Genomic DNA, 23,506 nt, shown 5'->3' on the forward strand with positions numbered 1-23,506 from the left:
GGGATCTGAGCCGGCAGGATGCGAGTGGTCACTCAGGTAAGGCGCACAGAAGGCCTGCGTAGGCCACATCACAGTTAGATGGACACAGGAAAGCTGTGGGCGTCCTCTGGGAACATCAGGCCCAACAGTCATGAAGGGTCCTGGCAGCAGGAGAGGAAGTCAACCTGACTCAAGAGACGCCAGGAAACCACTGCAGGCTCATCAGTATTATTATTGCAATAAAAACATTTACGGAAGACTAGCCCGCTAGTGACATTTAATCGCATTGCCACTTGTTACAGGCACGGAGCGTGGCATCAGCAGACTGCAGTGGTGAGACGTGCTCCCATGCAAATAAGTGACAGGCGAATTACGGTCAAGGGAGCCCGACAAGGTGTGCGACCGCCCGTCCGAGGCTGGGGGCAGGCAGGTCGCACAGGCTGGCGCCGAGGCTGGAGACAGGAGAATTGGCACCAAGCAGACAGGTCAGTCTACAGGGAACTTTATTCATGGGCATTCTACCAGAAAAGAAAAATCCAAGTGTTCAGTGGAAACTTCAGGTATGAAATTAGATTTGGAGAACTTGGCTTTATATAACAATATTTTCTGATATATGAACACAAAAAGTAATTTATATTAAATATGCAATATATTCTATGGCATGGCTTTCCCCAGTAAGAATTACTTTTTAAATTATATTGACCTAGGATATACTAAAGTCCAGTGCGTCTTCCCTGAGTACAGACCAGCTATCACCTAATGGCAGCCCAAAAGACAGTAGGTCTGAACTAAAATTATCTTGTTAAATGTAATTCCTACAAAATCTCTGTGCACTTAAGTGGGCTAAGTCCCATTTAGTAGATAAAAAACGTCAGGCAGATTGTACAGGGTTCTTTGGCAGGGAGGTGTTAGGTTTTAAGGGACTGAGTTGACTTAATCAACTTGAGCCTGATTAACACCAATTCCCTGTGAAAACTGACAGAAGCTGCAGCGACAAGGTAGGACAGCAGGTAAGTGACGCACAGCTGCAACAGTGCATGCGCCCCACCAGCCCTAGTCAGAACCCACATATGCCCGAGCTGCCAAGGAGCTGGTGGTCAGGTCGGGGAGCCTCTCTCTAGCCTGTGGTCTGCACCCTGAACCCTGGACAGCGAGTCCCAGCGGGAGCCAGAGCCAGGGCCGGAGGGAAGTGGGGGTGCGGCCGCCCCTCCCGAGCTGGGCCCCAGCCCCGCGGCCCGCGTCCCCAGCAGCCTCACCGTTGATGACCGGCGTGTACACCACGATCCCGGCCAGGTCGGGGTCAGACACGGTGGTGTCCAGGATGAGGCCGCCCAGGCTGCAAGACAGAAAGCCGCAGTCAGGGCACGGGCGAGGGGCGCTGGCTGAGGACCGCGGCCACCTGCCGGCGCCCCCACTTCACACTGCAACAGTTAGGTGGTTTTAATAAAGGAAAAACCAGTGTCAGCAGTGACCGCCGGCAATACAACGCGGCCGGAACGTCAGCCCCATTTCAGGGTTCTCGGATCTCTGAAGAACTTGTCACGGGAAGAGCCGAGCGCCTCCCTCGTGGAAGTGGCTGCAGGGACAGACAGACAGCCCAGACAGCCCTGCCCGGGGCCGTGGTGGACAGAGCCTTCCCCTGGGAGGGCCGAGCCGACCACGCGGTCCACCACCCGCACGACCACAGGCGCTCGGGGCGGCCCTCAGACTCTCGGGACGGCCGTCAGTGCTCGGGGCGGTCCTCGGGCGCTCGGGGCGGTCCTCGGGCGCTCGGGGCGGTCCTCGGGCGCTCGGGGCGGCCGTCGGTGCTCGGGGCGGCCCTCGGGTACTCGGGGCGGCCCTCCGGCTCTCGGGGCGGCCGTCAGCGCTCGGGGCGGTCCTCAGTGCTCGGGGCGGCCCTCGGGTACTCAGGGCGGCCTTCAGTGCTCGGGGTGGCCCTCGGGTGCTCAGGGCAGTCCTCGGGTGCTCGGGGCGGCCCTCGGGTGCTCGGGGTAGCCCTCAGGTGCTCGGGGCGGCCCTCGGGTGCTCGGGGCGGCCCTCGGGTACTCGGGGCGGCCGTCAGTGCTCGGGACAGCCCTCGGGTGCTCGGGGAGGTCCTCGGGTGCTCGGGGCGGCCCTCGGGTACTCGGGGCGGCCGTCAGTGCTCGGGGCGGCCCTCGGGTGCTCGGGGCGGCCGTCAGTGCTCGGGGCGGTCCTCGGGTGCTCGGGACAGCCCTCGGGTGCTCGGGGAGGTCCTCGGGTGCTCGGGGCGGCCCTCGGGTACTCGGGGCGGCCGTCAGTGCTCGGGGCGGCCCTCGGGTGCTCGGGGCGGCCGTCAGTGCTCGGGGCGGTCCTCGGGTACTCGGGGCGGCCGTCAGTGCTCGGGGCGGCCCTCGGGTGCTCGGGGCGGCCGTCAGTGCTCGGGGCGGTCCTCGGGCGCTCGGGGCGGCCGTCGGTGCTCGGGGCGGTCCTCGGGTACTCGGGGCGGCCGTCAGTGCTCGGGGCGGTCCTCGGGCGCTCGGGGCGGCCGTCGGTGCTCGGGGCGGCCCTCGGGTACTCGGGGCGGCCCTCAGGCTCTCGGGGTGGTCCTCGGGTGCTCGGGGCGGTCCTCGGGTACTCGGGGCGGCCCTCAGGTACTCGGGGCGGCCGTCAGTGCTCGGGGCGGCCCTCGGGTACTCGGGGCGGCCGTCAGTGCTCGGGGCGGTCCTCGGGTGCTCGGGGCGGCCCTCAGGTGCTCGGGGCAGTCCTCGGGTGCTCGGGGCAGCCCTCGGGTGCTCGGGGCGGCCCTCGGGTACTCGGGGCGGCCGTCAGTGCTCGGGGCGGCCCTCGGGTGCTCGGGGCGGCCCTCGGGTGCTCGGGGTGGCCGTCAGTGCTCGGGGCGGCCCTCGGGTGCTCGGGGAGGCCGTCAGTGCTCGGGGCGGCCCTCGGGTGCTCGGGGCGGCCGTCAGTGCTCGGGGCGGCCCTCGGGTACTCGGGGCGGCCGTCAGTGCTCGGGGCGGTCCTCGGGTGCTCGGGGCGGTCCTCGGGTGCTCGGGGTAGCCCTCGGGTGCTCGGGGCGGCCCTCGGGTACTCGGGGCGGCCGTCAGTGCTCGGGGCAGCCCTCGGGTGCTCGGGGCGGTCCTCGGGTGCTCGGGGCGGCCGTCGGTGCTCGGGGCAGTCCTCGGGTGCTCGGGGCGGCCCTCGGGTGCTCGGGGCAGCCGTCAGTGCTCGGGGCGGCCCTCGGGTACTCGGGGCGGCCGTCAGTGCTCCGGGCGGCCCTTGGGTACTCCGGGTGGCCGTCAGTGCTCCGGGCGGCCCTCGGGTGCTCGGGGCGGCCCTCGGGTGCTGGGGGCAGTCCTCGGGTGCTCGGGGTAGCCCTCGGGTGCTCGGGGCGGCCCTCAGGTACTCGGGGCGGCCATCAGTGCTCGGGGCGGCCCTTGGGTACTCCGGGTGGCCGTCAGTGCTCCGGGCGGCCCTCGGGTGCTCGGGGTAGCCCTCGGGTGCTCGGGGCGGCCCTCGGGTACTCGGGGCGGCCGTCAGTGCTCGGGGCGGCCCTCGGGTGCTGGGGGTGGTCCTCGGGTGCTGGGGGCGGTCCTCGGGTGCTCGGGAAGGCCCTCGGGTGCTCGGGGCGGCCCTTGGGTACTCCGGGTGGCCGTCAGTGCTCCGGGTGGCCCTCGGGTGCTCGGGGCGGCCCTCGGGTGCTGGGGGCGGTCCTCGGGTGCTCCACGCGGCCCTCAGGCTCCAGGTGCGCCGAGCCGGGCCCTGTAACCTGCCGGGCCCCTGGACACTGCAGGCCGACAGTGCGGCCCCGCAGACAGCGTCGGAGAACAACTGGTCACCGCCGGAGCGTGTCCAGTCCCAGGACGCTGCGGGTCACCCTCGGCCCCGCCCCGTCCCAGAAGCTGCCGAGCCCGACCTGCAGGATGCAGGAAACACCCGCGGTGAAGTCCGAAATTGTCATCCCTACGGTACTGCAGTATTTCAAGCCCTAAATTTAACATGTGATGCATGTTTCAGAGAACAGGTTAGTCATGAGCCAGAGAATCGGTCTTCCTGCCACAACACTCAGATCGTGCTGGAGCTGTGACATGAACACCTGCTAAATTACATTTGAAAATGTTTTTGTAAACCAGGTTCTAAAACTTAATACAGAAAAAAATTTTAAAAAGACCAACAAAAGAAGAGAATAAAAATCACCTACAGTCATATTACCCAGAATTAAACTGCTCTGACAGTTTAATGGTGTAGCCTTCCAGACTTTTAATAAGCGTATCTTAAGAAATAAAACCCAGATTAAATTGTCAAAGTAGTTTTCTTTACTTTTATTACTTTTTTTGAACAGGGGCAGGCACCGGGAATTGAACCCAGGTCTCTGGCAGGGCAGGTGAGAATTCTGCCTGCAGAGCCACCATCGCACCGCCCTTCACTGTTAGTACATTTTGTTTTTATCAAACAGGCATGTGGATTATTTAAAAAGTGACAGTAGCACGTAGCTCATAATAAAATAAGTCTGCAGCTCCACCCCCAGTCCCCTGCTCTCCACTGGCAATTCTCTGTAACTTCTTTAGCTGTTTCTTTTGACATTTAATCCTCTATTTTTAAGTAACATGTTTGTGGCGCTATTTCTCGGTTTTTCACCTGTGGATATTAGCTGGTGACCTCCAGCCATGGCTGGCCAGTGTGCAGCCCACCCCACCCCCGTGTCTTCACAATTCCTGTCTCCCCCACGCTGCTGGCTGGGTCACGTGGTTGTCGTATTTAGAGCATTTTAGCTACGGAACTATTCACTGCCCATCACAAAGCAAATCATTACATTTCCCGACTTGTACTTTCTGCTTTGCCTCATATTTTCTTTTAGCTGTTTAGGAACCTATCAGTGATTCACCCTCAAATGGGCAGGAAAGCTCAAAGCCTCTCGATACAGTCCAACTAGTCACGCCACCGGTCAGGTCCACCTTCTCAGACACCCCTCCTCAAGCCTGCTGCTCTCTGGCCAGTTGGCCTCTGCCCAGGGCCACTGCCCGCTGCCACCCGTGACCTTTCCTGTCATCCCTCCCGGGTTTGCTCCTGTTCACTGAGCTGTGCCCAAGTCCCGAAACTTCCCGGGCTCCTGCTGGCTGCACCCCAGGAGAAGGCCGTCCACCGAGCGGATGAGCCACGCACCCTCACGCACACTCCCTGCTCTCCTGCTGTCGCTTTCTAGACTGCCTTCGTCATCCTGATAAGACCAAATCCTTGATTAGCTTTATACAGCTAGGGCATTTGGAAATAAATGTTTTGAGATCCTGCATGTCTGAAAATGCCTTTAGTCTACCTCTAAATGCTTGTTGGATGCTGTAGCTAAATTTTATGTTCCAAATGATTCTCCCTCAGAATTATAAAGAAACTGCTTTTGATTTACAACTGAAAAGCACGTGTCATTGGCACCCCAAACCCCCTTTTAGCAGTGGCCTCCTTGTTGGCTCTCCTCCCTTCCGTCACGCTGGGGCCAGAGGGAATTCACAACCAGGACCCTCGTGTTGTCAGTTCTGGAAAATTTTCTCTTATTATCTCTTTGAAAATTCTTCCTCATTGTCTGCCTCTTATCGTCCACCTGTTTGCTTTCTGTCCTGCTTTCCAGAACAGGAAGTTCCTCTTCCAACCTCTCTACTGGTCATTTGTCTTGTTTCTGCTGTTCACACATTTTTAAATTCCCAAGAGCTCTTCCTGCGCAGTGTTTCTGCATCCAGAGCCTCTGCAGTTAGACTCCCTGAGCTAATTCCCGTCCCCTTGAGGTGGGCGGGGCTGCCCTGGGGCGCACAGACCAGAGGGAGCCACCTGGGGCCCCACTGCTGCGGACACACACTGCAGCCAGCTGTCTGCACGCCGACCAGCTGGGGCCCACTGCTGTGGACATACATTGCAGCCAGCCATCTTCACGCCGGCCACCTGGGGCCCCACTGCTGCGGATGTAAACCTGCAGCCACCTTCACGCCGGCCACCTGGGACCACTGCTGCGGACACACCTGCAGCCAGCCATCTGCACGCCAGCCACCTGGGACCACTGCTGCGGACACACCTGCAGCCAGCCGTCTGCACGCCGGCCACCTGGGACCACTGCTGCGGACACACCTGCAGCCAGCCGTCTTCACGCCGGCCACCTGGGACCACTGCTGCGGACACACCTGCAGCCAGCCGTCTTCACGCCGGCCACCTGGGACCACTGCTGCGGATGTAAACCTGCAGCCACCTTCACGCCGGCCACCTGGGACCACTGCTGCGGACACACCTGCAGCCAGCCGTCTGCACGCCGGCCACCTGGGGCCCCACTGCTGCGGACACACCTGCAGCCACCTTCACGCCGGCCACCTGGGACCACTGCTGCGGACACACCTGCAGCCAGCCGTCTGCACGCCGGCCACCTGGGACCACTGCTGCGGACACACCTGCAGCCAGCCGTCTGCACGCCGGCCACCTGGGACCACTGCTGCGGACACACCTGCAGCCAGCCGTCTTCACGCCGGCCACCTGGGACCACTGCTGCGGATGTAAACCTGCAGCCACCTTCACGCCGGCCACCTGGGACCACTGCTGCGGACACACCTGCAGCCAGCCGTCTGCACGCCAGCCACCTGGGGCCCCACTGCTGCGGACACACCTGCAGCCAGCCGTCTGCACGCCGGCCACCTGGGACCACTGCTGCGGACACACCTGCAGCCAGCCGTCTGCACGCCGGCCACCTGGGGCCACACTGCTGCGGACACACCTGCAGCCAGCCGTCTGCACGCCGGCCACCTGGGACCACTGCTGCGGACACACCTGCAGCCAGCCGTCTGCACGCCGGCCACCTGGGGCCACACTGCTGCGGACACACCTGCAGCCAGCCATCTGCATGCCGGCCACCTGGGGCACGCGAGCATCCGGGTCCTCCTTCAGGGGTCCAGCCTTCTGCACTCTGCCATCCAGCACCTGCCCCGTCATCCCAGGGCTGGTGCCTCTAACCTGCTGCTGCTTTCCACGCATCTGTCTCTGTGATTTCTATATTTCTTGTTCATTTCAGTAGTTTCAGGAAGGAAGAAGTGAATGTGTGCCTATCTGCCAAGCTAAACAGGAAGTCCATATCCTTTCATAGCTTGCTTTTCTCACCAACTATGTAATGAGCCTCTTTCCATATCGATAGATATGTTAGATCTTTAAGTTGTTTAAAGATCTCTTTCTCTTTTGTTACCAAAAACCCCACTGCGATGAGGTTCTTACCGCTAAATCTTTTGCAAACATCCTTAGCCATATTTTAAGTCCTGCCAGAGTCTTAAAATTGGAAGTAGCCAAATAGTATGTACAGTCCTAAGCTTCTGATTCTTATGTGGGCAACTTACTATTCAAAGTAAATAACATATGTCCTTGTCAGGCTAAAACACACAGAATAATAATAATAAATTTACTTCTGAATCTGGTAAGGATAAGGTGGAGGGAAGTCTGAAACTGGCAGCTGCAGGTTCCATTCGTCTACTGATTTTAATGACTCCTGTCACTTACATTCCTTATTACTTGGGATAATAAAGGACTGGCTATATAAAATGATCCCAGAAATAAATTACTATTAAAAGTATATTAGTCTTAATATACGCATTATACATGCAAACAAAGCAGACGGCACATTTCAGTACTAACCTACTAATAACCATCGCTGTCACGACAGGCCCCCAGCCCGAGTGGAGAACCGTCCTTGTGGCTGGGTGCTTGGCAGCGATGACAATCCAGACAGGAGTCAGAGCCAAGAAAAAGACACCAACTAATGGAGAAATGTAGTAATACGTCTCTGAAATGAAAGAAGAGACAGCATGTCAGTCCCTCTTCTCTCCAGAAAGCAAATCTGAATCCTTAAAAGTAAAAGTTTGTCAGAGGAGATGATGCTATCAGACACGTTAACATGCTGTGTGTTTTCTATAAATTTCAACCAAATGTAAAACTGTAGATAATGTAAAGTATTAAATAATAGATCTGAAAGCTAATTCATTAATTCAATAAATACTAATTAAAATAATATGACTAACATAGAAATGGCAATAATAAGAACAACAGTAAATGCTAACATTTATTCGGCTCCTACTATTTACCAAGCACTGTGATAAATGCTTCATATTGATCATCTCATTTAATTGTCCCTTCAAGAATGAGGTAGATATTGTTATTATTCCTTTTTATGAGAAATAGGCCTAGAGGGTACGAGGGCATAGCTAAGGAATAGCAAGCAGAATTGGGAAAAACACACACCTGACATCGAAGTCAGTGCTCGGACTTTACACTATAAAGTCATCAGGATATTGGTTCTGCCCGCAAGGACCTTATCACACGGCGTTCTGGGGAACATCGGTCCACGGATTCACAGCAGATGCCCCCAACCTCTGCACAGAGTGCCAAGATCAAAAACAAACCCTCAGCAACCGGCTCTGACGGCGTTAGACAGACGTCTTCACTGCAGAGCCCTCACCTCCCCCGCTTTCGAGGTTAGGGTTGAAGCCACGTCACTGTACTAACCGTATCTTGGCCAAAAGCCACTGGTGTCATCTAAGTCGGACCACCTAGTTTCACAACTCAGCATCCAACTTTGGACAAGAATTTTAACTCTAAGCTTCAATTTTCTTATCTTAAATGTAATAATCACAATACCTATTGGTGGGATTATTATGGCTTAGAAGAATTAATACATGTAAATCGATTAGAAAAGTGCCTGACACACAGCCGACATTTGTGAAGCGCTGTACTGCTGTCATCCTCCCCTCACAGGCTTTCGTCTTCACCTCTCATTCCTGGGACCCCCTGGAGAAGCAGACTGCCACAACCTTGTTTCTCTCTGTGTGGTGGCACCTGACTGGTCCCAGGTGGCCACTGTCCCCGACTCCCGTCACCTTTCCTACAGGGAGCGTGTACGGCTCTGCCTCACTGACTCTGGGCCTGGCCATTTGTCCAGCTTTGGATGACGAGATGTAAACAGACACTACCAGAGTTTGGTGAGGCAGAGGCAGCAGGGGTCTGTAGGTATTCTTGTTTGCTAGCTGCCAGAATGCAACACACCAGAGACGGATTGGCTTTTAATAAAAGGGGATTTATTTTGTTGGTTCTTCAGAGGAAAGGCAGCTAACTTTCCACTGAGGTTCTTTCTTACGTGGAAGGCACAGGATGGTCTCTGCTGGTCTTCTCTCCAGGCCCCTGGGTTCCAACAACTTTCCCCGGGGTGACTTCTTTCTGCATCTCCAAAGACCTGGGCTGAGCTGCTAGTGCTGAGATGAGGAATGCCGAGCTGCTTAGCTGTGCTACATTGCATTCTCTCATTTTAGCACCAGCCAGTTAAGTCAAACGTCACTCATTGCAGCAGACACGCCTCCTAGCTGACTGCAGATGTAATTAGCAACAGATGAGGTTCACGTACCATTGGCTTGTGTCCGCAGCAACAGAACTAGGTATGCTCACCTGGCCAAGTTGACAACTGAATCTAACTAACACAGGTGGGAAGGGCACCGGAGAAGAATCTCTCGGACAAAGAGCTTAAGGACTGGACACTGAGCCACGCATGCTTAGGGTGAAACGCCACAAGGCCAGGAGCGACCAGGGATCTGAAGTGAAAACCTGCCTGAGTCTGGCGGGCTGGAGGCACCACGAAGGTCAGCAGGCCGCATCAGCACTGAGCAGAACTAGCCCTGCTGGAAAGCTGCTCTAGACCTGCCCCGCAGGAGCCGGGAACCAGATTTGAAAGGTCAAGCTAGTCCACAAACAGCTGCCTGCCAGAACAAACTCCAACACTCCAAAGAAAAACCACAAAAACAAAACACAAGCCAGCACTCGACAACACTGCACTCACAAGGCCCGGCATCTAACCGACAATGATTTTTCAGGATTGGGAGTAATAGTTGGTCCCATTTACACTGACGTTCTGTTTACTTCAAATATTTCAAATAGCTTAAGTTTCCAAGTACTTAAATCTACATAAATCAATAAATTAAATTTATAAATACGAACCTTAAGTCTTCTTAAATATTTTATAATGTATGCAAAATTTAGCAAGATTTCTATTTAATAATCACAAGAATACATCAATTACTCAATTATAAATTTTAAATTGGAATCCATAGAACAACTGTTGCTCCAAAGGGCCAGGTTACACATGTGTGCATAGATCAGTAACACACCTGCTGCTCTCTAGCATAAAATTACTAATGCCATGAGTCTGAATCTCAAGTGCATTTATATTTAATTCTAAATCTCCTTGGGGTTGACATTTAGAGAATGTTAACCATTAGAGAAACAATTAAGTCATCCCAAGCCACTTTGGGTGATATCATTTTAGCTGATTAAGATTTATTATCAGAGATTTCTGCCAGGATATTCCTGGGTTCTTCTCAGTGACTATCATACTTATTATGCAGAAGGGATTTCAATACTTACAGTCAAAGTTGACCTCACAGTTCTTGTAGTTTATAGCCTTAGATTTAAGTTGAATGTCCCTAAATTTTTCTATCTCACAGAATTCTACAACCTCTAACGAGGCTTTTATTTTTATTGAAGTTTTATATTTCTTTTGCTTCTTAAGAGATTTAAAAGGTCTTCTCTCCTATGACTAAAGATCTTTGTACTAGATAGAAACTGAAATTTTTTCATTTTTCTCCAATCATATAGAACCAAAAATAATTATGGACGTTAAAATATCCAATCAAATTTTATTCCCATGATTTTACCTGTATTTGCCATCCTATCGTCACAATAATTCTACTAGCAAAGTTCATTTTAATATTTTCTTCCATTTAAAGGTCTATGACTGATGCTATATTCAGTGTCATTTTCTCCATAATTTTTCAAAAGATTGAAACACCTTCATTTGTTGAATGGACTCCCAGTTCTTATTTCTAAACCATTAGATATGGATAAATAACATCCCAATTAGGAGACAGTTTTATCTCCTAGGGCAACTGAGGCTGCCAGCAATTTTCTTTTAGTGTCAGAAACAAGAAGCATTACGTTCATCTGAGCGCAAATCAAAGAACCAGGCTGCAAGGGCAGATCATCTAGCACCCCATCTCCTTAAGGAGCCCGTGCCAGGCTCTGAAGGAGTCGTCCTCAGCATTAAGCGCTTGGAGAAAGTCTGAAGTTGAAAAAAGCACCTACCACCCAAGCCCAGAATCAACGCCCTGAATTTTCAAAGAGGGGGAATATTTCTCAGGAAAGAAACTAAAAATGATGAGTGAGCAGTTCCTCAAAAAGTTAAACGCTGAGTTACCATATGACCCCCCAGTTCCACTTGTGTGTGTGTGTGTTTATGTGTGTGTACATACCCACACATATGCACACACAAGAGAACTGAAGCATGTTCCCCCCAAAACGTGACCATGAATGTCCATCGCAGCTTTAGTCATACTAGCCAAGAAGTGGAAACTTAGGAAGGGACAAACAAAGCGTGGTATATCCACAGGGTGGACTACGGTTCAGCCGCAGATGGGACAGCAATGGGTACGGAGTAATATTCGGTTCGGTAGTCATTCATGCCGCAACAGGGATACACTTGAAAACACCGTGCCAGGTGCAAGAAGCCAGCATCCAAGACCACACGTTACATGACGCTGTTCACATGAAATGTCCAGAACAGGCAACTCCACAGGGAGGAGAAGCAGATTAGAGGCTGGGGCTGGAGGAAGGGGGACGGAGAATGGCCGCGCCTGGGGGTGACGAGGCGCTCTGGCACTAGATACTGGGGACAGCGTACACTCTGGTGAATACACTAGAAGCCACTGAACTATACGCTTTAAAAAGGTAAATTATATAGTACATGAATTATAGCTCAATTAAAAAAAAAAACATTCCAATGATGGAGAAAGAAAAAGGAGAGAGGACTGTATTCTCCAAAAGGCCAGGGTCACAGAGGATAAAGGTCACAGAAGACAAAGCCACACCTAGGGGAAGGAGAGGGGACAGGAGGTGACACAAACAGGGCAAAGTGCTAACAGGTGAATCTGGGTAAAGCATGCACAAGTATTTTTTGGTACTATTTTAGTTCTTACAAGTATTCTGTAAATTTAAAATTACCTCCATATAAAAATTTTTAGAAGTTTTCTTAAGGGTGGAAAAGTTATAATGAAACCAGATTTTCCAAAATGATTTACAGGAAATGTGTTCTATTCCAATTTGCTGCCAGATCTAACATGCCCATTCCCACAGACACTGGCTTCTTTCTATGTGTAATTACATAGACCCTCCTACTTTTTCCCTGGCTAACTTCGAATCTAATTCAGATAGCTAGGGGGGGAAATCACAATTATAGAAAGAGAGAAGATGCTACAAATACTCCTTCTTTTAGTATAGCTTGGTATTTTATAGATATCCTAAAATTGAAAGAATTACTTTTAGAAACCCATTAATGACGCAACCACCAAGAGAAGGTTGTTCAAGTTTCTCCTTGTAAATGAGGCGCACTTAAATAGTATTTTGCATCACTTCTGGGTATGTCGTAATGAGTGCTGTGTCGGCCAAACAGTGGCCCCAGGGACATCCACGGCCTATGCTCTGGAACCGGGAGTGTCGCTCACTGTACGACAAGTGGGACTCTGCAGATGCCAAACATCAAGGACCCTGGGATGGGGACGTTATGGATTCGCTCAGTGAGCCCCCTACAGGTCCTCACAGGAAGGGGCCAGCTGAGGGTGGCATGATGATAGGGGCGGGGAAGGAGGGGACCTGAGCGCAGGGGTGGGGGGGGCGATGTGGCCGCCAGCCAAGACCTGCTGGCAGCCGCGGATACAGGCCCCCTGTACCCCGGGCAGAGCAGCTCTGTCTGCACCCAACTTCCGTCCTCTAAGACTCTTTTACGACTTCTGGCCACCAGAACTGTCAAAATTATGTGGTTTTAAGCCACTAAGTTTGTAGGAATTTGCTACAACAGCAGTAGGAAACCAATACAGGTATATATAAAAGGTTCTGGATTTTTATGTCTAATAAACATCCATGCACATTAGCACTGATTGCATAATACAAGCAAACTACAGGAAAGGAAGGGTTAACACAGAGTGGTTCAAATTGCTAAGATTCCACTTGGCTGCCAAATACAAGTGCCATCCTTTCTAATTCACAGTGCTTTTACCTTTCTCTAGATTGTCGGTAGCATTTTCTAACCACTGTTATATAATTCATCAACTGCACTCTTTATTCTCGGCCCACATTCTTCTGAAATTTGTGGCTTCTGTAAGGGGCAGTTTTCATGTTAGCTGTTTCCACGTGAACAACAAACCAATTGGCAGGGTAAGTAAGTTTTCCAAACGCTCTTCTTAATAACCACCCGAGTCTCCCAGTAAACCAGCACTCTGGGAATGGCTCTGAGCCACGGTGGAAAGGCACCGACGAGCTGAGGCCCAGGGACACGCAAGGGACGCGTGGAGGCTGCCCCGTTGCCGCGGGAAAGCAGCGACGTCTCGAGGGGACACAGCCCAAGCCGAAGGCCACACCTGCAGCTCCAGCTAAGCCATCTTTTAAAAGCCAACCTTGGAAAATGAGAAATCAGCCAACATTTTGCTTTTCAGACCTTGCCTAGAATGAAAAAAGCTAATAATTTCCAAATCAAAAAACATCACATATAGACGAGAATTATGTCGCCACGCACTTACAAATAAATGAAAAGGGAGTTTTGAAATCCTCTTAAATTGATGTAAACCAGAAAAAAGAAAAGGCAATAACCATTGTACAGGTATTCCAGTTGCTGGCTCAACCTTAGGCCTGTTAAATCGCCTTTACAGTTACTCTGTGTTTTCTCAGCAAGCACGAATGGTGTCACTGCGGGCCACACCAAAGCAAATCATAATCCAAAGCTTAGCTCTAGTTTTCTATTCCCTCTTCTATTTCCATTTGAACTAAATCTTTTCTAGCCATGTGTTGTCATTTTTATTTTTGTACAGTTCTACTAATCTCTAGATTAATCTCTAGACTTTTTGCCAAGGCAAGATACCCTCCCAGTATTTCCCTGATACTATGTCCTCATCAAAAATATCTTTTTTGTTCCAATCTATTATATTGGAAAATTACTGTGACAAAAATAATTCAAACAAATACCTATCTTCTCTTTTCCAGACATATACTACTTCCTGAATAGAATGGGTAATCTTTCAAAGGGAATAAAGCACTTGGTAAAGTGCTACTTATTAAAACTCTACTATATATTTGGTACTTCAGGTGGTACAAAAAATTACATGCATAACACAATTTTTTGTCCTCAAGAAGCTTTAGCCCCATCTGGAAGGCACTGCATCTGCATGTAAAACAATGACGGTCAGGTACAGAGACTGCCGACAAGATGCTACAGGAATTCCGGGGAGAAGGCCACAGGAGATGAGGAAAGTCTATGAATTCACCTTGATAAATGAGAAGGATTTCGACTAGAACCATGGATGGGATTGGGAAGGGCGGTGACAGAGAGACAGAAATCACGGGCAGGATGCGAAACTCAGCGACGATGGGAGGTGGCTGGAGGAGAGGGGACAGGAGGGAGGCACGGCGCGGCCTAAGGTGAGCTGCTGCCACCCATGACAGGCAGAGAGCGAGGGCAGAGCCGCAGCGGGCACGCTCTGGTCTGGGTTCCTTGCTCAGTTCTATTTTGAGAACGCAGCGGGAAGGGCAGGGGTTTCCATATGTGCCTCAGACTCAGCTTCCAAATAGGAGGTGCTTTCACTACAGGACTCACCAGTCACCAAACGTCCCCCAAAAACAAAACAAACCGGGTGTGGCAGACAAGCTGGGAGCTGTGACTGCAAAGACTCTGTGAAAAGCCGAACAGCAGCTAAAGCAGCAGGACGAGGGAGGAGAGGTGGCCCCGCGTGAGCATGGCGCATGTCCAGCTCAGGCAGCAGGCAGCAGAGCACGAGGGGCTCAGGGCAGCTGGGAATGCCCAGTGGTCTGAGCCGGGGGTCTTTTCTCACCACCCCGTTCCTTGGCAGCCATGTGACCTGTGGCCTCCGTCACAGGCCAAAGCCTGCCGTGGCCAAAAAATCTTCTTTTTACCTATAAAGACTGCTCAGTGTTCCAATATAGTTAAGGAGTTAAAACTTTATTTCCAAACGCGAGGCTCCTTCTCTCATCTGTGGATTGGGCGTGCAGCCACCCACACCGGGCCCAGGGCAGACACCTCATGGGCGCATTGAGACCTGAACGCGCTGGCGCTTCAGAAAGGCCTCAGCTGCTCCCTCAGCTGTGGCATCGTCAGGTGGCCTAAGCAGGATACAAGGTCCCGTTCTAATCACTTCATCCTGAATTACTCTGAGTCAGTTCTCAAAGGCTTAGAATAGCCTAAGCAAAATTCAATAATAAAATTATTTTACTATTTTAAAACTTAATGAAATAAAATAATTGAATGCTACTGTGACAGTACCATTCTATTTCATTTTTAAATGTCCTGACCCAGTTAAACTACGAATGCATCATTATATAACACTTAAACTTTAGATGGCAATGCATTACTGACTAAGTCTTTAACAAGATTTTAAAATACAAAAATTTAAGAGTCAGCACACGTTATTTCCCCAAGCAGCTGATTCGCCCCTGGAGTCTCATGACTTAGCCTGCATCGTCACCACAATTCTATCTTCTAGGATGACGGCATTCTCCCCTGGCATTCTCGCCTTACTTTCTTGACTGTGGCTTCAATTGACAAGACCCTGGTATTTAGCAAGCAACTATAAGATGTGTTACAAGTGACCCGAGGATAATTTAAGGACCCAAGTCTTCAAATGATAAGCTTTTAAAGAAAACGCTCCCATGTAAGGCAGCCACCCCATAACCACCCCGATCCCCGGCCCCCACCCTCACCCCGGAGCTCCTGGCCAGAACCAGGGGCTGCGGCCCCGGGTGCCGTGGGGAAGGGGCACCTCCAGCTTTCCCCGCCCTCTGCAAGGCGGGGGTCTCCGCTGCCCCGGGGCGGGGAGGGACCTGAGCGTCCCCTCGCGCCCCCCCTGGCCTTCGCTTTGGGGGCCCAGCACAAGCAGCCGCCGTGTAGCCGCCCGCGAGGGGTGCGCTCGAAGCAGCGTCTGTCTATACCGTATAAGAATGGAGAGGAAAGAACTGCCGATCACCCCCCCCCCCCCACCCCAAGAGGCTTCAGCGCCGACCTGGGGCTCTCCTGGTGCGGGAGCAGCGACCACGCCTCGGCCTTGGGCATCCTGGGGCGCCCAGAGCCTCACCCCTGGCCGCGCACCCCTAGCCCTCCACACTGCCTGAAGAAGACACCCCTTCCCCCTCTAAAGGAGAAAACATTTCCTGGAACAGGTAGGTCAACTCTCATTGAATACTGCTTTTATGCCATTCATTTTTTTATATACTCAATAAATCTTCCCTTGACATTGCCAAAATCATTGCCTTTGATAGGTTAAAACCCTTCCTTTAGCTTAAGAACATATATCAGCAACTCTTATTCTTTCAACCAAAATGTACTTTACATTTATTTTGAAGTACTACAGCATAAGTCTGATAGAATCCATGAAAACATATGGATAAATGCTAATAAATGTTTGCTTCTGGCTTGCCTTATAAACTGTCTTTTTTCTTATATTACTATGGGGTTCTGTTCTCTTTTTATTCTTTTACATTTGCATCTAAAAAAAATTAAACCACCATCAACTTTTCACACTAAGCAATGCTGACGCGCACGCTCATTCGCCATTTGCAGCTGTCCCAGGATATAAATCTGCTTGGAGACAGCTGCCGAGGCTCTGTGCACTCATGGATGGTGACAGAGCACTCTCAGAGCCTCGGGAGCTGTCTCCATGCAGAATTATATTCTGGGGCGGCTGCGAGTGGCAAATACGTGACTCCAACCCCACAGCACTCAGGCTCATTTTCATGGTGATATTTTTTTTTTAGAGAGAGGGAGGAAGGGAAGGAAAGACAGAGAGAAGGAAGGAAGGATGGAAGGAAGGAAGGAAGAAAGGGAAACATCTTTAAACATTTTCTTGTTTTATTGTATTTTGTTTGTTTGTTTGTTTTTTACATGGGCTGGGGCCGGGAATCGAACCGAGGTCCTCCGGCATGGCAGGCAAGCACTTTGCCCGCTGAGCCACCGCGGCCCGCCCTAGGTGATATTTTTATTTTTATACATTGCCATGAAGCTACTGAGATCTGTGGGTTTCTGATGCGGAAAAAGGGGCTAAATGTCTAGAACTACCTGACCATGGGCCTGGGGCAGCTGCCCAGAGGCACCTCGGGACACACAGGCCCACCCCCGCCCCGCAACAGCTGCCCAGTTAGGGGAGCCCGGCCGGCCCCGTGAAGAGCCTGGAGGACACAGGGATCCCCGCGAGCCTCGGTTTACTCACCTGAAACTGGAACTAATGATCCTTATCTTACAGAGTTACTGTGAGAACCACACGAAACAGCGGTGACAGCCAGTGGTGGCTCCTGTTTTTATCAGCCCCAACGACAGCACAGAGTTGTAGGGTGGCTGCAAAAATGCCTAATCAATAAAACACTGTATTTAGTTTCAAGTCAACTTACCAAGACAGGAGTACAAGCCCTGGCTTATCCAAGCCAATATGGCAAGAGTTATCAGGTCCCCAAAGCTGGCAGCAATGGGTGTGGCCACGTTATCAGGATTTATGCCAGTCTTCTTGGAGCCAACGATAACCCCGACCATTATTATTCCTAGAAGAAAGAGTGCCCATCACGTCTGTGACTTAAAGAAAACCAATTCCCAGATACCTAAACATGCAAGATAAGCAAACAGCAAGACTGCTTAGATAAACTGACTAAAGCAAGCAAAACCTTTTACTCTAATGCTTTAGCAAACAGTCTTTCAACAAATTATGAGTGGGCATCACAGAGGATTTGAGACGTTTAATGTCCTTAGAAACCTGAAATGCTACCATAAAATTACATTAAAGCTAAAGTTTCAAATTCAGTAACATATATGCCTTAGACTTAATCTGTTCACATGTATAAAACCCAGAAATTTTAATTTTAATCCTCAAACAAAGTATGCTAAAGCAGATTTATATGAGTAACAACTGGGAAGAAAACCAACAAGAACAGATTTGTTTACACAGCAGAGACCAGAAATGCATATGCTTCCTGCTACCATTTAAAAGTATTGAATTATAGGAGGAGGAAAGTAAATTTTCAACACTGGGCACCAGGTCACAAGGAGGTCTTTGTAAACGATATTCTTTAAATCCATGGTTTCTGTCTATGAATATACAACTCAAAAATAGAACATGAAAATGGAACTGTGTACTTGTACTTTAAATCCTTTTTTTCTTGAATCACACAAATGGGTGAAAAAACAGTAGCACTTCTAGCCAATTGCATAAACTGTATGAATTTTCTTGTATTAACCCATTCCTGGAGAGGATGCTATGTACAGAAAGTTTAGAACATTTAGTATTTATGTGCTGATCATGAATCAATATGGAAGCCTAAATGGCTATGGAAAAAAAAAACCATCAACAGGACAGGATCTCACCCCATTTTTAGACTGCAAGACTCAAAGATGTTTTTACTTCATTTCATGGTTGATAAAGATGAGGTCCCAAGGAGCAAGGTTCAAATACTTGCTTGAGGTCCCATAGCTTGAAAATAACGCTGTTCCAGCATTTCCCCCACTTGTCTAAACAAGTAGGATTATTTGTCTTGCTTCAAACAATGCCACACAGCTTGCATTCTGGGGGCTTTTTCAATCACTGGACTTACCTTCCATAATACCATAGTAAAAAGGAAAAAAGGCAATAGCAGAAAAGTTTTAAATTCTTATGTAGTAATCCATCACGATGTGCCTGTATAGACTCTTTTTCAAAAAATCAGCACATTTAAAGATCTATATGGAAAGTTCTCCTATGCAGAATGTCATTTACATCTTTTCAGTTGAAAACAAGTATTTAGCACGAAGCATGGGCTAGTGGAAGGAGCTGGTAGTCAGAAAACTTGGATTTGAATTCTGGCTCTGCTACTAACAAGCTGATACAATTGGACAAATCACCTTCCTGTAGGAGTGACTGCTTTCTCACCTACGAAATGTTGTCACTAATATTTGCTTTACACAGAGCAAGACATTTATGAGAGTCAAGTCATCATAAAATTAGAGCATACATTATTCAAAGTAAGGAGCTTTAAACAAATGCATTTGAAAAAATCTGAATTTTGATAGTTGTGAATCTCTTAAGCATTACAAATGTGTTAGAATGAAAAATTTTAAACTCTTTCTAAATGAAATACAATTGGAAAGAAAACGAAGCAAATGAGCCTAAAGAAAGAAATTGCTAATACTTTTGGATTTTTTGTTTGTTTGTTTGTTTTACCAGAAATTTAATTTCCAATACTCTACTTTGGCCACTACTAACTCCATTCAATTTTAGTCTTTCCGTATAAAGACAAGAAGCTGCTCCCGGAGTAATTCAAGTGCTCAGACAAAATGCGGTAAGATGCTTAAAGTCAAGTCTCAACGTTCAAAGGTCCCCTCACTCCGCCGAGCCGGTTAAAAATGCTGGTTCTACCACCTGGGTCCAAACCTCCATTCTCAGCCCTGCTAGTGCTGTGAGGGTGAGATGGTAATTGTGAAATAAAAGAACCATGTGCGTATGGTTTCGATTGGTAATAAGCGACTTCTCTCATGGAGAATTCATATTAATAAATAACTATAAAGAAAGATGCTCTAACTGGCAAATTCTGTGGCAGCTACTTTCTAAAACCTTCCGGGTCTCGATCCTACAACCAGTGACGTGTGTGCTCAGCAAGGTCCTTTTGGCAAGGTCTTGCCAAAGAAACAGTGAAGAGTTTTTTTGAAATTTGAAACATAAAACTTTTAACAGAGGGATTGCTTTTGAAACTCAGAATTCCTGCAATGCTCACTGTTCCTCGCATGACAAGCCCTACACTGCATGATTTCTAGAAAAGAGGCTGGCAAGTAACTCAGCTCACAGAGGCAAACAGGCTCCGGGCCTGGCCTGCCCTGCCCTGCTGGGATGTAACCTAACTGCAGTCATTACCATACTCCACAAGCCGGCTTTTCTCGGTTGTTTTATAATGAACAGACATCCAGATAAAAACGGTCATCTTGACAAATAAACTATGTAACAGCAAAGGCGGCAGCTGGGCACCGCGGTGACTCACCCTGCAGCAGGGACGCGATGCAGGCTGTGGCGACGCTGCTGGAGCACAGCACCAGCGAGTGGCCCGCGTGGTATCTCCCTGTGGGCACCCAGCCCAGCACCACCGCTGCCACGGCTGCTAGGAAGCCAGCCACTGTAGCCTGGACCTAAGAAGGGTCCACAAAATCCACCTCAATCGTTCGTTCTTAACACGTTTCTCTTTACTTGATCATGTAAATAGCACATTACCAGCAGTCAGGAGCAGGCACCGCACGTGCTATTGAAAGCTCCCCTTTTAAAGACGCCACTGCACGTGGACGCCCCAGGCAGGCATCCTGCCTGCACCGGGGTGACAGCCCCAGGACGGAGGGCGGGCTCTGAACCTTTAACCCACCCGAGTGGCTGCCGTTCAAGGTCATCTATGAACACTCCGCCCTCGGACCGACCGCACGGCACCCCGTCCTCACACGGGGGGCTTCCTCTGGAGGCCCGGCTGCAGGACCCGACTTTACATCCGAGGATCTCAGCTTGGTTCCCGCTCTGGCAAGTGATTTAAATTCACCCACCTCAGCAGCATTTGTTTAGAATCTTCCAAGTACAAAGCTGTGCCTGGTGTGGGCTGCAACAGCGCTCATAGGAGCTGCATTCCCTGCTCTCTCGGAGCCCTCGGTCCGTGAGGAGAGAAACATTAAAAACTAACCTCACAGGAGGTGCACGGGGGTGGTCGGCGGGAGTGTTCTCCCCTGCCACGCGGGATACCGAGCTCGATTCCCAGCCCGTGCGCTCAGAAAACACCAAAATCAACCTCACAGATGTTCACAACTGCAATGAGTGCTTTAAAACTGTGGGCTCCTCACGTGTACAATTCCGGTGACAGCAAACGCGAAGGGTGACCCTGAGGGGAATTACTCCTGAATCTCTGGCCGTATAAAGAACTCAAAGCTGCGCACAGATCGGCCACCGAGAAGCGCAGCATTGCACAGAAGTCTTGGACGCAGCTGATGGGAAGTCAGAACTCCCCGCGCCCCTGGAGGACTCTTCACTGCTTGGTCACGGGCCCCCGTGGCACTTTGGTGCCAACGTGCAGAGCAGAGACCCGCCTCTTAGGGAGCTTCTGAGGACCCCCTATTGTGAGCAGGGTTTCTGGGCGCCTGCAGACTCGGCGGCCAGTCCCCGTCCCGGAGAGCAGGGCGACCCCGTCCGGCCGCAAGTTAGAGACGGGACAGGGGACCCCAGTCCTCGCAGCGCGTCCCGGCGCGGCTGGCTCGGAGAGGAGAGTCGCGCTGGAAGCGCCACTTATGGGGTGCCAATTGTTAAAATATTCCATTATTTTGTCTGGTTGATAAGGAAAGCAGTGAAATCATTAATACTACAACGCGAGCACTCTCTCCTGGTTTGGCCCCGGAGCCAGCCGAGAGCCGCGGCCCTGCTGCGGGTGCTGCGCCGTGAGGGTGCTGGGAGAAGAGGCGCCCGCCGGGGTGGGGCGTCAGCTCTGCAAACCTGAGGAAGGGGGCCTAACTGACCCAGCGGGCACAGCCTGGGGTCAGGGGTAACTGGGGGGCCACCAGGGGCCACGGGCCTAACAGATGTTGCGGGGCACCCCGGGGAGGGGGCTGCAGTGGGGATCCGCGCCTTAGGCACAGCTGTCACCGGCTCAGGAGCCTCCCTGCACCTCCGGGGGTCTGAAGGCGCATCTGCCCGGGCCCCTTCGGAGCAGGTCACCGCGGTGGCCCCGGTTCCTCCCCGCCACTCAGCCCAGCCCCGGCAGGGGCACAGGCTGGCCCTTTTCTTCCCCCTCAGCCCTCGTCCCCGCGGTCCGGGGCTCCAGCCACTGGGCGGCACCGCATGGGTCCCGGCTGCGCGCATCACGCCCTCGGAGGAGCGGAGCGCGCAGGGGAGGGGGCCGCAAAAGCAGGGAGTGCAGGGACAGGGCCGCAAAAGCGAGGGGCCGGGGGAAAGTTGAGCTTGAAAGTTGCCAGGGCAGCTGCAAGATTGGAAAGGTTGGGGGAAGGAGGAGATTGACCTGAGATTGGAAAGAAGTGTCGCTAATCTCTATACGATCCAGAGTTTAGTGCATACCTAATCCAAGACTGCACATGTTAGTTTATATTAACGCTAATGATTAGGGAAAACCCAACTTTAACATCCAACCATAATGTATTTTAAAGAGCTCAGTTTAATTAAACAGATGATTTACTTCAAAAAATCAAAGTACAAAACAGCATCTAAGCAATGAAAAGCTTAATATTTATTTGTACAGATATCAATTCAAAATTCTGACTCTATCACACATTGATGATACAAAACATTTTGTATATTTTCTCTCTATATTGTATATTTTAATATTTTTCATTGTTGGAAGAACCCGATCAGTTTCTAAAGGAAGAATACTTTTCAAAGGTCACTATCCGTTTACTACATCACTTTTTCAAGGAACTAAATTATCTTTTTGGTGTCCTGTGAAACTATTAAATGGTAGCCTTAATAGTACGAAAATGTACTACATTCTCGTGGTAACAGCCTCACTGAAGATATTAACCAAGATCTATGAACAAATCGATACTCGCCTGCTTTAGGGCCAGGTTTCCAATGATCAGGTTCCATTTCTCAATGGGCGAATCCATCTTGCCGACGTTCACCTGTGAAGGAAGGAGAGGATTCTCACACGCACGGCAGTCTGCGCACAGGGGCTCGGCTGCACAGCTCTCAAGGCCACGTTGGTGACTACGTTGCATCTGAACTATAATTCTGACATCATTACCAGTCTTGCATCTAATATTCCACTGCCTGAGACGTTTGGGGGGAGAAAGTTTTTTTCTTTTACTTCATCAGCTCACAAGAACTAGTGGTCCAGTCGGTTTAGCCCACCACCACCCCCACCCCCACCCCCACCGATGTGGTTTTACAACTAACATCACCCAGTGTCACTCCAACATGCTAGACTTTGTATATGCAGGACCAATATAAATAATCATATAATTCTGAGCTGCTAATATTTAAAGTTACACTATGAAATTAACTTAAATTGCAGGATTATTGAGAAAAAAAAACAAAACCCAAATATAAACAAATCATTCCTATGTGTGTAATTTATATTTGTGTCATAATTATAACTGGTTACACCAAAGCCTGGATCTTCTCAAGCTCTCATGTTAGCAGGAAAAAATTGTTCTATTCACATATTATGTATTTTGATCATTTACCTCACTACTAAAATTTATACATCATTCTGCTAAACGCAAGAATACTCTGCAAAAATAATACTATTTCACATATTCAATTGCACTGTAAGCTAAATCATACTTTCTCAACCACTTACAATTCAAAAAATTTACATCCAAATCTGTCAAGTATATCTAAAGAAGTCAACTGGAAAACAATGAACAAGCATTATTAAAAATACCAGTCTGAGCTGGGTTTCAATTATTAATCATCTGCTTAGTCATGGAAGTTTTTCAAATGTAAAAAAAAATGTAGGGGGGGAAAAC

General features: G+C 50.2%; 1 protein-coding gene across 10 annotated transcripts in view; it reads right to left on the minus strand.

Annotated features, from left to right (window-relative positions):
- SLC41A2 (solute carrier family 41 member 2) overlaps positions 1–23,506 on the minus strand; it is a 214,804-nt gene that overhangs the window by 113,497 nt on the left and 77,801 nt on the right. For all 10 annotated transcript variants that reach the window (XM_077111887.1, XM_077111884.1, XM_077111882.1 and 7 more), the window contains 5 exons: positions 22,586–22,657; positions 20,041–20,185; positions 17,434–17,580; positions 7,588–7,735; positions 1,236–1,315 (listed from right to left, as the gene is read on the minus strand). In XM_077111887.1, the coding sequence (XP_076968002.1) occupies positions 1,236–1,315; positions 7,588–7,735; positions 17,434–17,580; positions 20,041–20,185; positions 22,586–22,657 (592 nt within the window). The remainder of the gene's footprint in view (positions 1–1,235; positions 1,316–7,587; positions 7,736–17,433; positions 17,581–20,040; positions 20,186–22,585; positions 22,658–23,506) is intronic.

The sequence above is a fragment of the Tamandua tetradactyla genome, chromosome 7, assembly GCF_023851605.1.
Source record: "Tamandua tetradactyla isolate mTamTet1 chromosome 7, mTamTet1.pri, whole genome shotgun sequence".
Taxonomy (NCBI): Eukaryota; Metazoa; Chordata; class Mammalia; order Pilosa; family Myrmecophagidae; genus Tamandua; species Tamandua tetradactyla.